This window comes from Diabrotica undecimpunctata, unplaced genomic scaffold, assembly GCF_040954645.1.
Source record: "Diabrotica undecimpunctata isolate CICGRU unplaced genomic scaffold, icDiaUnde3 ctg00001329.1, whole genome shotgun sequence".
In the NCBI taxonomy this organism is placed as follows: domain Eukaryota; kingdom Metazoa; phylum Arthropoda; class Insecta; order Coleoptera; family Chrysomelidae; genus Diabrotica; species Diabrotica undecimpunctata.
This window is the reverse complement of record NW_027312169.1, coordinates 6,338-22,272: the sequence shown is the minus strand read 5'-3', so window position 1 is coordinate 22,272 and position 15,935 is coordinate 6,338. Positions and strand designations below refer to the sequence as shown.

Sequence of the window (15,935 nt, the reverse complement as noted above, 5' to 3'; positions counted from 1 at the left end):
AAATTTTGGGCCGCCGTCGTTTTATTCTCCCGGTAGAATTTTTACTTGCCCATCGCCCCCTGCTGGAATCCAAACACCGTCTATCCATACAGAGCAGGAGAATCCGATATCAAAATCAAACGTGGAGTCCGACAGGGATGTATACTATCACCCTTGCGGTGTTGCAACATATACTCTGAGGGAAATCTTTCAAGAAGCAGTAGAGGATCTTAAGTCGAATTCGAATTACCGGAGAATGTCTTAATAACATCAGATACGCGATACACGGTGGTATTCGCTGACAGTTATTGAAGCCCTCTAGGAGTTAATGGATTAATCACAGAAGTGAATCAAGAATATGGACTTTCACTGAACATTAAGAAACAAATGTATGATGATATCTAAGAAGGAACAGCAAATTCAAAGAATCAGTGTGAATAGTCAACAATAGAAGAATAAAAACATACACCTACCTTGATACGAACTTCAATGAAAATTGGGACCATTCCCTAGAAATAAAATGTAGGATAGAGAAAGCAAGATCTGCATTTCAAGAAATGGCTAAGCTATTCAATGTCATGATTTATCAATACCCATAAAAATCAGGTTACCACGATGCTTTATCTTTCCTATACCTTTGTACGGAGTTAAATCGTGGACTCTAACAGACACCACCTGCAAGAAAATTGAGGCTTTCGAAATGTGGCTTTATCGTCGAATCCTGAAGATATCCTTACCGACATTGTTATTAACCAGACGTTTTATTAGGAATGCAAAAAGAAAAAAAGTTGTATATATATTCAGGGATTCTACAGTATTCACTGCCTTCTCGAGAAACAGCGAAAGATATGGGTTGCTGCAATTAATTCTACTAGGAAAAGCAGAAGGAAAACGAGGACCAGGAAGGCGAAAGATTTCCTGGCTGAAAAATCTACTTAGTTGTTAACACAACAACACAATCTTTTCAGAGCAGCAGTTTGCAAAATACAGATTGCCATGATCGCCGCCAACATCCGCAAGAAGAATAATGGTGATAGTATGCAGCCCGTCTAGTTACATTCTTTGTTTTGAACGCATCTGAATATATTCCGTGTATTTTAACTTTGGCTGAGTTTTTATCATACATATTCTTATTAGGTTACTATGTGGTTAGGTACTCCCATTTTTTCCAATATACACCAGAGGAGGATGCCATTTTACTGCTCGAAAGTCTGTGTGTAATCTACGAAATAGAGCAGCATTGGTATGTTGAGGTTCCCTCGCTTTTCCTATTGTATTCCCTCGAGTGTCTCTATTATCTAGCAGAGGACATGTAAAGCAGATCATTGTAGGTTTATAGCTGTGCTCTAACATCATTCTAGTATACAGCATTGTAATTTGTTTATTATAAGACTGACTAACACTTACGAGTTCCACAATTTATTGATAAGATGGTTTACACCATTTCTTCTCTTACGGGTGGCAATCGCGCTCCGGATGTTGACGATGAGCATGGCTATCCTAACTTTGCTTGCAGCTATTCGAATAATACGGTTTGTAGACGTATTTATACCACTTTCTCAGGTTTTGTAACCACTAACGTCAGTCAATTCATGAATGTTGTACGTATAGACATATAATACAAGATTACAAGATCGTTATCGTACGCAACAACTCAATAAGTCAGTTGCTGCTGCAATAGTTGCTATAACAAGTCCACACAGACACTTCGTCTAAGGACTAGCAACCTGCAGTGGAAGTCTTACGTTGCAATGTAATCTATTCTTGTTGTAACTTAAACATCAAGTTTATAATTTAAAAAAATGTAAATTAAAAGTTAATCTAACAACATTTGAAGAGTTTTTACCCATATTTAGTGGATTTAAACATGTACATCCAGATAGCACTAATGATGGAATATTAATTCCGAAAACGTTCTGTGATGTAGCCCGATAGGGTTTTTATTATTATACCTTTTATAAAAGAATTAAAACAAACAGTAAAACGTTATATCAAATTTTAGGTGGCGAAACATTGCTTCGATCGCGTCATAGGAAGAGCCGGTACAAATTATGTATATACATAATTATGTAGTATGATTCGTAGTTCAAATAGGATTCTATCGGATTACCGAAAGTCCAATGAATCTGCTAAAAAGTTTATCAAAAAAATAAAAGTTGGACAAGATAATATAGGACAGTCTACAGGACTAAAATATTGCTTGGACGTGAACTGGTTCCTCTTATTTTCTTAATATTATACATACTCGAAAAATCACCTTGATTCTTTATAAATTTGTAATAATAAGAATAATAATAATAGTAGCTTTATTACCCAACAGTTTCCCATTTCTAGGGTAAAAATTTAAGATACATTTTAATTAGTATATAATCATTAGTAGGTGATACAAAAATATCAAGTAAAAAAAAATAAGTGCAAAAAATAAGTAGGTGAAAACAAAATAAAGAGTGAGAACAATATAATCAAACAAATCACTACGTATATAAGAAATAAAAAAGAAAAAAATTCACAAAAAAAAAATTGACAATCTAATGTACTCCATAAACCAGTGCGGTATCAACCAGATATTGAGCATGAGAAAATATCACAATGGTTGCATATTTTGTTATAATTATTGCACATAATATAAATGGGTGACTTCAGTAACATATTTGTTCTCGCACGTGGACAAGTAAACACGATAGTCGACCTGGAAGTAATTCTTGGCACATTAAATCTAATTTGACCTAATATATCACTGCAGTCAATACAGTTGTGTAACAACTTATATAAAAATGAAACCGAAAATATAATTCTTCTTAACTCTAAACTTACAATATTAAACCTGTTACATAACAAATCGTAATCATAACCATGGCCAGGATATACTCCATCACCCTTAAAAGCTAAATATTTTAAAAGTTTCCGTTGTACCTTTTCAATCTGTTGCATATAGCATTTATAAATGGGATATCAAATATTCTAGTTTTGTTCGCACCAGCGATAGATACAGCAGTTTAATCGGTCTTATATCGCTAAAATTTCTACAGTTTCTGATGATAAAACCGTACATTTTCATAGCATCGGATAGCTTTCTGCTCAATATGGTTGTTAAAGGTTAATTTTGAATCAAATATAACTCCTAAATCTTTAATGCTATTACATTTTTCGAGATCTGACCCTTGAATTTCGATGAGGTCACCCGGCGGTCATCTTGCGGGGTCATCCGCAAAACACAATTTTCTTTTATTGATATCTAAAAATAAATCATTGATATATAATAGGAACAACAATGGACCTAGATTTGATCCCTGTGGAACACCGGATGTAGTAAAGATTAATTCTGATATGAAACCATTATAGGATACAAATTGGTTCCTACCTATTAAATAGCTTTCAAGTAACTTTAAAATGTTTCCAGCAAATCCCAAATTTGATAATTTAAAGAGAAGGTATTTGTGATCAACCTTATCAAACGCTGTAGAAAAATCAGTATATATCACATCTACTTGACCTTGTACATCCAAAACATCTGAAATATATTGAGTTATTACAGCTAAGTTTGATACAGTAGAACGTTTATCTATAAAGCCATGTTGATAAGGTGATATCCATCCCCTAACAGAAGAGTAAATACGATTATATAGAGTTACTTCGAAAACCTTTGAAAAATTGGATAACAGAGATACCGGTCTGTAATTGGATACATCAGATTTCGATCCGTTTTTGAATACAGGGCATATTTTTGCATTTTTCCATAATTCGGGATAAGTTCCCGTTTGTATTGATAAGTTAAAAATTTTTTGAAGTGGCTTTACAAATACCCGAGAACAATCTTTCAGTAAAAATGCTGGAATATTATCCGGTCCGGACGTCATTTTATTTTTAATTCTTTTAAATGCTACTAAAATTTCATTTTCTTGAAATTCGTTAAAATTAATAGTGGGTAAGTAGATATCACTACATTCTTGATTATTAAATACATTGTTGTCGACAGGTAAATAAACTTTTTCAAAAAACATCTTAAAAGCATGGATTATATCGCGAGGATTATTAAATGTATCGCCGTTGTAACACATTTCACCTGGGATTCTAGAAGTTTTATTCTTTGCATGAACATATGCCCAGAAATTATTAGATTCGTTAGAAATACTATTCTGAATTTTTTCAAGATAAACGTTATATTGAGTTTTAATCATTTGTTTAATTATTTTTCGCAACCTTTTAAATTCATGCATATAAAGTATATTACCTGTTTTCTTGTAATTTGTGATATTTTTTGATTTCAACTTTATTATTCTAATTATTTCCGCATTGTACCATGTAGGATATTGATGTTTATAATTTCTGTATATTGGTACACACATATCAAATAATTCATATAGCTTAGCATAAAATAATTCTAGGACTGTATTTACATCATCAGACATATCTAAAAAATTCCAGTCGTAATTAAGAAATTCTGAGTGCAGTAAAGGAAAATTTGCTTTTTTAAAATTATATCTTTTAGTTTTAGAATGAGCCACAAAACTGGTTTCCTTTTTCTGAAAATCATTAATATTTATCATTAATGCTGGATGATGTAAATCTTCTTGTAGTAGACATATTGCTGTATTTAATACATATTGACTGTCTCCTTATTTCTATTCTAGGATATGAAATCTATAGGAATTCAAGTAAACACAGAAACAAAGAACATAGCAACTGTTACTGAAACAGAGGTTCAAGAAGCAGATCCTTATCAACGAAGGCAAGTATTTATTTAAAAATATCATAATTGTGCAAAAATCCAAGGGAGAACTGTAGGTAACTTCTGTCCAACAGTTATTGTTTAAATTTGTTGAATTTAGAATTTTTTTTTATTGTTTCAGCCTCACCGAAATCTTCGACCAACTCAAGACTGATCTAGTAAACCTACACAGCCACATCGGAAGCCAAAGCCTGAAACTATAAACTAAAACAATCAAAATCGGCAATAAAATTTATTAATATTCTTTAGAACATAAAATTCCAGTGTAAAAAATAAAAAACAATGTTCACTTTATACACATTTTACAAATAAATGATTTAGGTAAATTAAACTCTTTATTATAAACAGATAATGTTACCAGTGAATAAGTAGCGCCACTTGTCAATATAATATAAAAAAGCTTTGAACAAAAAAAACTTAACAAAAACACCATTCTGACTAGATACACAAGGTGGACTAAACCTGCAAGATATTAATATACTTTTGGTTTTATAGATTGTCAAATGCCTGTTTATAGCCTCAAAATTACGCTTGCAGCTTTTCCGATAAGAAGATCGACTATAGATTACCACAAGATAATAGATTTTTTTATAATAAATATTTGGTACGTTTAAACCATATCTATTGTTACCTGGAAGATAAAAAGTTACAGGAAGATCTAAGAAAAAAACTGCTTTCAATAGACAACTGAAAAATAAATATTGTCAAATGTTTAGGCACCTTGCATTTGCTTTGAGCTATATGAAAAATACTAATGACGTCATAAGTATATAAATGACATATGACACTTGACACTTATACATACATTTACATTTAAATAACTGTTCCGTTATATGAAAGACTTTTAACCATTTCTTTTCTTACTATTAAAGTGGTTATAATGTGCTTATTTGAGGTAAGTTCATTAATATACAGTGGTCTATAAATTGTAAAAATACATAAAATTAATAATATTTACATATAATTTCAAAGTAAAAGGAATAAAACATACCGACAAGAAGGTATCGCCAGTAATGTTCAATTTATTCGACCACTCTTAACAGTAATGTCAATGTTGATAGTAATCACAAACCTTAACAGTAAAGGCAATCTTTACACTTATGTCAAATTCCTATAATCATATGGTAACAGTGAACTCATACCTTTAACAAAGATTGCAAGACTTCACACTAATATATCAAAATATTTTAATAACTTTTGAAAGTTAGTAAGGTATTTTGACAGTAACGACAAATTCTGATATATGATGTATGACATACGACGCCATCTACGTGGCGAGTTCAAGAATTTAAAACGCTTTATGTGGTTATGGCAAAATAAAAAAGCAATTTGTTATGTTAACTAAATGCAAATCACTCTTTGATCAATAAGAATCGGCGATTACTTGAACACTTCGGTCAGATATTTGTGTGAGTACTCGTAAACAACAAGCATGATAGCACCGCCTGGTCCCAACCTGAGAACTTTCGGAAGAAGGCCTTTGTATAGGGCAGCCAATCTGCAAAATAAAATTAATATTAGTATATAAAAGATTCTTTGTGGCGTAAAAAATTTATTAGTGTTTTTCTTGGTTTATTACTGATAGTATTAGCATGGTATAATTCCGCGTTTTGAGTTATAACTGTTTAGATGGTCATGGATTCGAACATATCTGGGAATGGGACATCAAATAATATCAAAAAGAGTATACACTTAAAAAAGGTCTTAAAAAAACAATAAGCAATGACATGTCATTGAAGTGACAATTAATAAGAAAAGTACTTACCCTTCCTCCCGATACACAATGGCCATTGAGTTGAGCGTCGTTCTGTATTTGATTTCACCAAGCACCGGTTGAGGACCTTGGATTCTGGATTTGGCCACGTCGAATGGAATATTTAAACAAGACGCTACACTTCCTGAAATGAAACCGAGTCCAATCTTCTTGAAAAATTCTGTGTAAGGATTCTAAAATGAAAACATTGGTCAATTATTTTACTATAACTATACATTTACATTTTTGGGCATGAAAATATACATTTGATACAAAAACATTTATTTCAAATTTTTTGTATCAAAATTGAGTTCAGAAACTATTTGAATTTTTCAAAGAATTTTAAGATATGTAGGTAATTTTACACTTCCAAATAATTATTTTTCGTGTATTTTTTCCGTTCTTTTGAATGGCGGGATTAGATTTTCCATTTTTGCTCCCGAACATCCTCAAAATTCTAAAAAAAACTCTATTTTTTGGTGTTTCCCCCATGTTTTTAGCACATAAGCTCAACTGCATAATCAATAATGATGTTTGATATATTCTTTCATCATTTCTAATATCTGGTTTTCCATTTTTAGACCAGAAGATGCTCAAAATACGACAATGCTTATTTTTTAATATTTATTCTCTGTTTTTAGCACATAACCATGTGACTGAAGAACGATTTTTCATCTATTTATCCGTTTTTTCTAATAGCAGGGCCATTTTCGGACCGAAACATTCTCTTAATTCGAAAACTGTTTTTTTTTCATATTTTTACTAGATAACCTCATTTAAATATGACATATGATAATAATTTCAAAATACTTCATGAAAAAGAAACATCTCAACCAACGAACAACATAGATAAAAAATGGCAAAACGTAAAAATGGCGATAACAGATCCTGTGAAGAAAATTCTGACTAAAGAAAAACCAAAAATAAAGCAAAGGTGGATGACTGATAAGATCCTTCTTCTCATGGACAATCGGAGAATAATGAAAGGAAAAAACGAACAAAGGTATAAACAAATACAGAAAGAAATCAAAATAGAAATCAGAATAGCAAAAGAAGATTTTTATAAAAGAAAATGTGAAGAAATAGAGCAATTGCAGGCAAAACATGATATTTTTAATGTACATAAAAAAGTGAAAGAACTTGCAGGTACACAAAAACGTAAGCAGCCAAATACCCTGTATAATGTCAACGGAATCATAATAACAGAACTAGAAGAACAGTTGAAGACATGGAAAAACTATATTGAAGAACTCTTTGCAGATGATAGACAACAATCTGAGCTAAGTAACATACAAGGAGACGAAGGTCCAGAAATAACGGAAGAAGAAGTAATGTACGCACTAAAAAGAATGAAAAATGGTAAAGCCCCAGGTCCAGATGAAATACCAACGGAAATCCTTAAACTAATAGAAAAAGACTCGATTCACATTTTAGTTGAACTTTTCAATAGCATTTATACATCAGGAAAAATACCACAAGAATGGCTTTTATCCACCTTTGTTACTATACCAAAAAAGATAAATGCCAAACAATGTAGTGATTACCGTACAATCAGTCTGATGAGCCATGTACTGAAAATATTTCTGAAAATTATACACTCTAGAGTACACAGAAAACTGGAAATGGACATCAATAATACCCAGTTTGGATTCCGAAATGGACTTGGAACAAGAGAGGCGTTGTTTGCACTGAACGTTATGTCTCAAAGATGTCTTGACATAAATCAAGATGTATTCATGTGTTTCATAGATTACAACAAGGCCTTTGATAAAGTGCGGCATGATCACCTAATCAGACTCCTGACAGAAAAGAATTTAGATAAACGAGACATCCGACTAATAGCAAATATGTACTACAATCAGAAAGCAGTAGTGAGAGTAAAGAATAATACCACTGAAGAAATTGAAATAAAGCGAGGTGTGAGACAAGGGTGTATACTGTCACCAACCCTGTTTAATCTCTATTCCGAAGACGTAATGAATAGAACACTTTCTGAGCAATCCGTAGGTATTAAAATAAATGGTGTTAGATTAAACAATCTGAGATTTGCCGACGACACCGTTCTGATCGCAGAAACACTTGAAGAGCTACAGACATTGGTGAATAAGATAGCAGACTGCAGCGAAGAATATGGACTATCTTTGAACATAAAGAAAACTAAATTTATGGTAATATCGAAATCAACACAAAATGTCCAAAATTTATATTTACACAATGAAATTATCGATCGAGTTAGCAAATACAAATATTTAGGCACTTTTATAAATGAAGACAACGATAGCTCAGCAGAAATCAAAATAAGAATAGAAAAAGCCAGATCCATATTCACTAAAATGAAGAGAGTGTTCTGCGGAAGAGATTTGAGCCTTGAAATGAAACTTCGCCTGATGAGATGTTACGTACTTTCTGTGCTGTTCTACGGAATGGAGTCATGGACATTGAAAAAGATTGATACCAAAAAATTAGAGGCATTTGAACTGTGGATGTATCGCAGAATCCTGAGAATATCATGGACCGAGAGAGTCACAAATGTCGAGGTCTTGAGAAGAATGAATAAAGAAAAGGAAGTCATATTTACGATCAAAAAACGAAAACTGCAATACTTGGGACACATTACAAGAGGCGAAAGATATGAACTGCTTCGAATAATTATGCAAGGAAAAATAGCAGGAAAAAGGTCCATAGGAAGAAGACGAAACTCCTGGCTAAAGAATCTACGGGAATGGTATAGCTGTAGCAGCAACGAATTGTTTCGGTCAGCAGTTTCGAAAATACGTATAGCCCTGATGATCGCCAACCTTCGGAACGAAGATGGCACTTGAAGAAGAAGAAATATGACAATTAATGATTTTTGTTTTTCCCATTATTTGAGTGGCGATTATCATTTAAATATTATCATTTACGGATTAAATTAATAAAATAATTATATTTAACTTCATAGTAGACATTTTTTTCTCAATTTTTATTAATAATAATAAAATGTTTATAAAATTATAAAATTACAAAATAGTAAAAAATGTTCAAATCACATTAGAACAGTTCTAGTCTTCTTCAATATAGTATTTTATTAAGGGGTCAGTCAAGTATCTGATGTGATAAATAAGTCTAAAAGTATTTTTGAGGTCTAACAATTTTTGACATGCCTTGCATTGCTAAGATAATAAATAATTGCGGCAATGGGAAAAATTGCTAAAAACATGGAAAGAAATATAAAAAAAGAGGGTTTGTCGTATTTTGAGTATGTTTTTGTCTGAAAATGACAAACCTGATCCCGCTATCAGAAATAACAAAAAAATATATCAAAAATCGTGTTTTATTCGACATGCGGTTGAGTTTAAGTGCTAAAAAAATGGGGGAAAGGCACAAAAAATGGGATTTTTCTAATTTTGAGGATGTTCCACAGAGAAAATGGCAAATCTAACCCAGCCAGTTAAAAGAACGGAAAAAATATACGAAAAATAATTAATTAGTTTACCAAAAATTACCTAGATATCCAAAAATTCTTTAAAAAATTCTTAAGTTCAATTTTGATTCAAAAAACTGAAAAAATCAGTTTTTTTTTGTACATGAAAATGTATCTGCATGAATTTTTTCTCAGAGTTTTTAAAGCTCAGCAAATGTTTTTTTTTTGCTATAAAAACATTTTTGCGATGGTAGACCCCTGGGACCACCTAGGGAACTAAAAATTTGGCTAAAGGGTTTCTAGATATGTACTTTCGAGTGACCAATTCCAAGTAAGAATCCAGCTGAGTGTAGTTATTACCACCTTATCCCGCTTAGCCTTTAGTAAATATATTAGTGATTTTCAGAACCAATTAATTGGTCAAGATATTTGCAGAATGGGAAAATATGGTGAGGAAACGATAAATAAAAATGGTATAAAGATGAACACAGAATCATAACAGATATATAAATGTTAAGTGTTTGATGCATATCTTAGTGTATATAAGACATATAGCAAAACAAACTTTTTAAATCGAAAAAACAAAGAAAGTTAAAATGAGAACAAACCACATATTATAGTGTATTTTTATGTATGAGAGAGTAATAAAACAATAAATTATGTATGCAAATCCCTAAACTGTTGATACGGGTGACTCAATGAAAAACAGATATTTGTCAACAAGTTTACAGAAGTATATAGGAAAACAATTTTAAATTGACTATGACCACCAGGTATAAAGGTTGGAGCAGAATAGAATACAATAGTTGTGAGGGTTACTAATCCCTAAATAAGGTTGCCAGTGTCGGAGTGATGGAGGTTAACAGGTACTAATGAATTCGCAAGAAATGTAAGATGTTTATTTTATTGGTTATATATAACCAATAAAAGTTTAATAAGTACCTACCTATTTGCAAAATAAAGTTTAATTCTTTAGATAAAATAAAACGTTTTATTTTATCTGAAATGAGTGCATTCCACGAAGTAAGGGTTTCAACAATCAAACATTTAATTCTTTAATTCCAGGAATCTACGACAGTAATTGACTAGATAATTACCTTCTAAACTTATTCCACAGAAAATGTGATAGTGGGTTTTTCCATTTTGTAGGAAGGTCCAAGTGGCGTATTCAAAATTCTTAACAGTTCACTAAAAGTAGGTACTTCAGTTGCAAGGTGCAGTTTATTGTGTATACTAGTGTTATGGAAAATTTGGAAGTGCCGTGTAAACGCCGAAAAATTGGTCCTTTAACAGTTAATGAAAAAACATTAATATTTAATTGTTTTAAATCATTTACAGACAAACGTTTATGTGAAAGTGTTGATGAGACCGTTGAGTTAGTTAGCAGTACACTTGGTGTTGGGAAATCTACGATTTACAGAGTTATTAAAGAAGAGAAATGTGGTAGTTTTCAAATGCCACGTAATGCTCCAGGGAAACCAAAATTTCAAATAGAATATCATTTTAAAGAAGGACTTCGACGGAAAGTGCATGAATTCTTCTTTAGACAAGAATTTCCAACATTGGATAAAGTTCTTGTCTCAGTTCGAGATGATAAGGATTACCCAGAAATGAGTCGAAGTACGTTATGGAAACTTTTAAAAGAAATAGGCTTCCGCTGGAAAAAGAATCCCAGAAAGTCTATTTTATTAGAAAGAAGCGATATTGTCATATGGAGAAGACATTTTCTAAGAACCATAAAGGAAATGAGAAACCAAAAAAGAAAAATATTTTATCTTGATGAAACATGGATCAACGAGGGTCATACACCAAATACATTTTGGCAGGATGAAACTGTTACAAGTCAAAGGCACGCTTTTGTAAATAACTTATCTACTGGTTTAAACCCACCATCAGGAAAGGGACGCAGGCTGATAAGTACACATTGGCAGTTCAGACGGTTTTGTTGAAGGTGGTTTATTAACTTTTGAATCAACTCGTACCGGTGACTACCATGAAGACATGAACGCTGATGTCTTTCAAGAATGGTTCGAACAAATGATAGATCTTCTTCCTAAGAACTGTGTAATAGTAATGGATAATGCAAGTTATCACTCCAGACTTATAGAAGGACTGCCCACAACCAAGTGGTTAAAAAAAGACTTGCAGAATTGGCTGAGTTCAAAAAATATTACGTACCATCCCGGATCTATAAGAAAGGAACTTTATTCGTTGTGTGCCCTTCATAAAGAAAAATTTAAAAAATACGAAATTGATGAAATTGCCAAAAATCGTGGAATGACAGTACTTAGATCCCCACCATATCATTGTGAATTAAACCCGATTGAACTGGTATGGGCACAGATAAAGAGTGAAGTTTCAAGAAAAAATACCACTTTTAAAATTCATGATGTTAAACAGTTGTTTTTGGAGGCCGTAAATAATGTAAAACCTGAAAACTGGGAAAAGGCAGTAAATCACACTATTAAAGAAGAGGAAAAAATGTGGAAGCTGGACAATATTACTGATAAAATGATCGAGCCAGTTATTATAAATCTTGGTTCTGAAAGTTCATCTTCTGAATCTGATTTGGATTTGTAACAAGTAGCTGTAAGTTTTATATTAATATTTTTATTCATCTATTTAACATACCTTAGACGGTTTTAAAAACTCTTTTTCTCTTTTGTAATTTTTAAAAATTAAAAAAAATGTGAATTTTTTAAAACCCTTTTTAATGTAGGCCAGTCAGTTCTAATATAGTGTGTGATAAAAGAGGTCACTTTTGTTTACATACACATAACACTTTATAACACTGAAATAATTCATTTATTTTTTACAATTATTCAAAGTAATTTTTCAATTAATCTTGAGCACGCCCATGGAGTGGTCGGAGGTACCAGTTAAAATTATGCTAATTACTCTCTCGTTCATAAAAATAAACTATAGTGGTGGCATCAAACAGAGCTCCCAATAGGACATTCCATACTTCTAAATTTTGTTATTATCATTAAGAATCAGTTAGCTGGCTGTATTTGTCATAATGATTAACAAGAGACCTCTATAATATAGTAATTTGCCTTGCCTTTTACATCTTCAGTTGATAATTTTTCTGATTAGTCCGCCTTCGGTACCTATTTCTTAGCACCAGAACATATAATTTGTTACTGTTACTAAACTAGACTTGCTAATAAAAAACAGGTGCTATGAAAATGCTTACTATACTTAAAGATGTTATACGACAGTAACAAAAAGATATACAAGTCGTCAACTTAAATGATATGCAGTCTAAAATATATATCTCAAATCGAATATTTTTACTACTTACTTCACATTCTGGCAGCATACCCTTCACAGAATGGTAAAATCCGAAATAAAACATATTAAATATGGAATTTCTCGCAACAGTAGCCGTAAGTCCTTTGTTCAAACCCTTCAAACCGAACCCATTTTCCTGTATAATAACTCTAGTTACAGCCCAAGTGCTAGGGACTTCGCTGGATTTTGCTTTGTTGGATTGTAGAGACACCTTCACCACTTCAAAAGGGTTGACAAAAACGGCCTCAGTGGCTCCTGCTCCGAGTCCTGCCAAGGAAAATGTCTGTAAAAAGTTTAGATATACGATAAATAGATTTGTGAGGTGATATAAATACAGTGACATATTTTTATTGTTTTAAATCAAGTTTTTTAAGTGATGGTCTAGAAATCTGGAACTCAAATAAAAAAGAAACGTGCAGAGATGCGATCTCGGTAGCGGACTCTATAGCTGCAACAAATAGGTGCTAATTACTCCCTAACAAAGGTCCTTGTCCTTGTCCAAAGAACTTGCAGGTACACAAAAACGTAAGCAGCCAAATACCCTGTATAATGTCAACGGAAACATAATAACAGAACTAGAAGAACAGTTGAAGACATGGAAAAACTATATTGAAGAACTCGTTGCAGATGATAGACAACAATCTGAGCTAAGTAACATACAAGGAGACGAGAAATACCAACGGAAATCCTTAAACTAATAGAAAAAGACTCGATTCATATTTTAGTTGAACTTTTCAATAGCATTTATACATCAGGAAAAATACCACAAGAATGGCTTTTATCCACCTTTGTTATTATACCAAAAAAGATAAATGCCAAACAATGTAGTGATTACCGTACAATCAGTCTGATGAGCCATGTACTGAAAATATTCCTGAAAATTATACACTCTAGAGTACACAGAAAACTGGAAATGGACATCAATAATACCCAGTTTGGATTCCAAAATGGACTTGGAACAAGAGAGGCGTTGTTTGCACTGAACGTTATGTCTCAAAGATGTCTTGACATAAATCAAGATGTATTCATGTGTTTCATATATTACAACAAGGCCTTTGATAAAGTGCGGCATGATCACCTAATCAGACTCCTGACAGAAAAGAATTTAGATAAACGAGACATCCGACTAATAACAAATATGTACTACAATCAGAAAGCAGTAGTGAGAGTAGAGAATAATACCACCGAAGAAATTGAAATAAAGCGAGGTGTGAGACAAGGGTGTATACTGTCACCAACCCTGTTTAAACTCTATTCCGAAGACGTAATGAATAGAACACTCTCTGAGTAATCCGTAGGTATTAAAATAAATGGTGTTAGATTAAACAATCTGAGATTTGCCGACGACACCGTTCTGATCGCAGAAACACTTGAAGAGCTACAGACATTGGTGAATAAGACAGCAGACTGCAGCGAAGAATATGGACTATCTTTGAACATAAAGAAAACTAAATTTATGGTAATATCGAAATCAACACAAAATGTCCAAAATTTATATTTACACAATGAAATTATCGATCGAGTTAGCAAATACAAATATTTGGGCACTTTTATAAATGAAGACAACGATAGCTCAGCAGAAATCAAAGTAAGAATAGAAAAAGCCAGATCCATATTCACTAAAATGAAGAGAGTGTTCTGCGGAAAAGATTTGAGCCTTGAAATGAAACTTCGCCTGATGAGATGTTACGTACTTTCTGTGCTGTTTTGCGGAATGGAGTCATGGACGTTGAAAAAGATTGATACCAAAAAATTAGAGGTATTTGAACTGTGGATGTATCGCAGAATCCTGAGAATATCATGGACCGAGAGAGTCACAAATGTCGAGGTCTTGAGAAGAATGAATAAAGAAAAGGAAGTCATATTTACGATCAAAAAACGAAAACTGCAATACTTGGAACACATTACAAGAGGCGAAAGATATGAACTGCTTCGAATAATTATGCAAGGGAAAATAGCAGGAAAAAAGTCCATAGGAAGAAGACGAAACTCCTGGCTAAAGAATCTACGGGAATGGTATAGCTGTAGCAGCAACGAATTGTTTCGGTCAGCAGTTTCGAAAATACGTATAGTCCTGATGATCGCCAACCTTCGGAACGAAGATGGCACTTGAAGAAGAAGAAGAAAGGTCCTAAAGACGAATCTTCAGCACAGTAAGGCAGCTTGCATAAACCTTACTGTTGCTGTAAGAAGATTGTCGCTGATAAATATCTCTAGATATTTAGCAAGAGCTCTAGGTATCCAGAGACAAAGGTCTATAGTTTTTAGTGCATATCATATCTTATAAATTTAGCAAATCTGACGAAAACTTCCAAAAATTATCGTTTTAAATGGACATATGGGAACTAAAAATTATGAATTTTGGCTTGTCTTTTCGATGTATTTGTATATCAATTGTTTTTCTATATTTCAACGTCAACACAATGAAAATATTAGAGTCAATAAAAAAACATATTAGTCTCATTATTGACTAATTTCCACTAATTTTAGACAAAGTGCGGTGACTAAGGATGAAATGTGACGTAACCCATCAATAATAAAACAGAAGATAAAGATCAGTGACAAACCTTGAAATAATTAGTTCTTAATCACAGCAAATTAAAGCAATTATAAAATTTGGAATCAATAATAAAATAAGCTAATTTTAGCTTCGAGGTAGCAATAAGTAAATTAAAAATATATTCAATTTTTAGTAAAAAAAATTAGAAAACAAAACACTGGGCGTTTTTTAAAATGGTTGAACCGTTCCCGATGTCGTGTACTTAAAATACACTTTC

The 15,935-nt window shown here is 32.5% G+C and overlaps 1 protein-coding gene across 1 annotated transcript; it reads right to left on the bottom strand.

Annotated features, from left to right (window-relative positions):
- Positions 1-5,345: 5,345 nt before the first annotated feature.
- LOC140431549 (mitochondrial 2-oxodicarboxylate carrier-like) lies at positions 5,346-13,501 on the bottom strand. The gene is made up of 3 exons (XM_072519448.1): positions 13,169-13,501; positions 6,474-6,655; positions 5,346-6,206 (listed from the first exon to the last, which is right to left on the bottom strand). Exons 1-3 carry the CDS (start codon positions 13,499-13,501, stop codon positions 6,089-6,091), a joined length of 633 nt encoding a protein of 210 aa, XP_072375549.1. The 3' UTR covers positions 5,346-6,088.
- Positions 13,502-15,935: the final 2,434 nt, after the last annotated feature.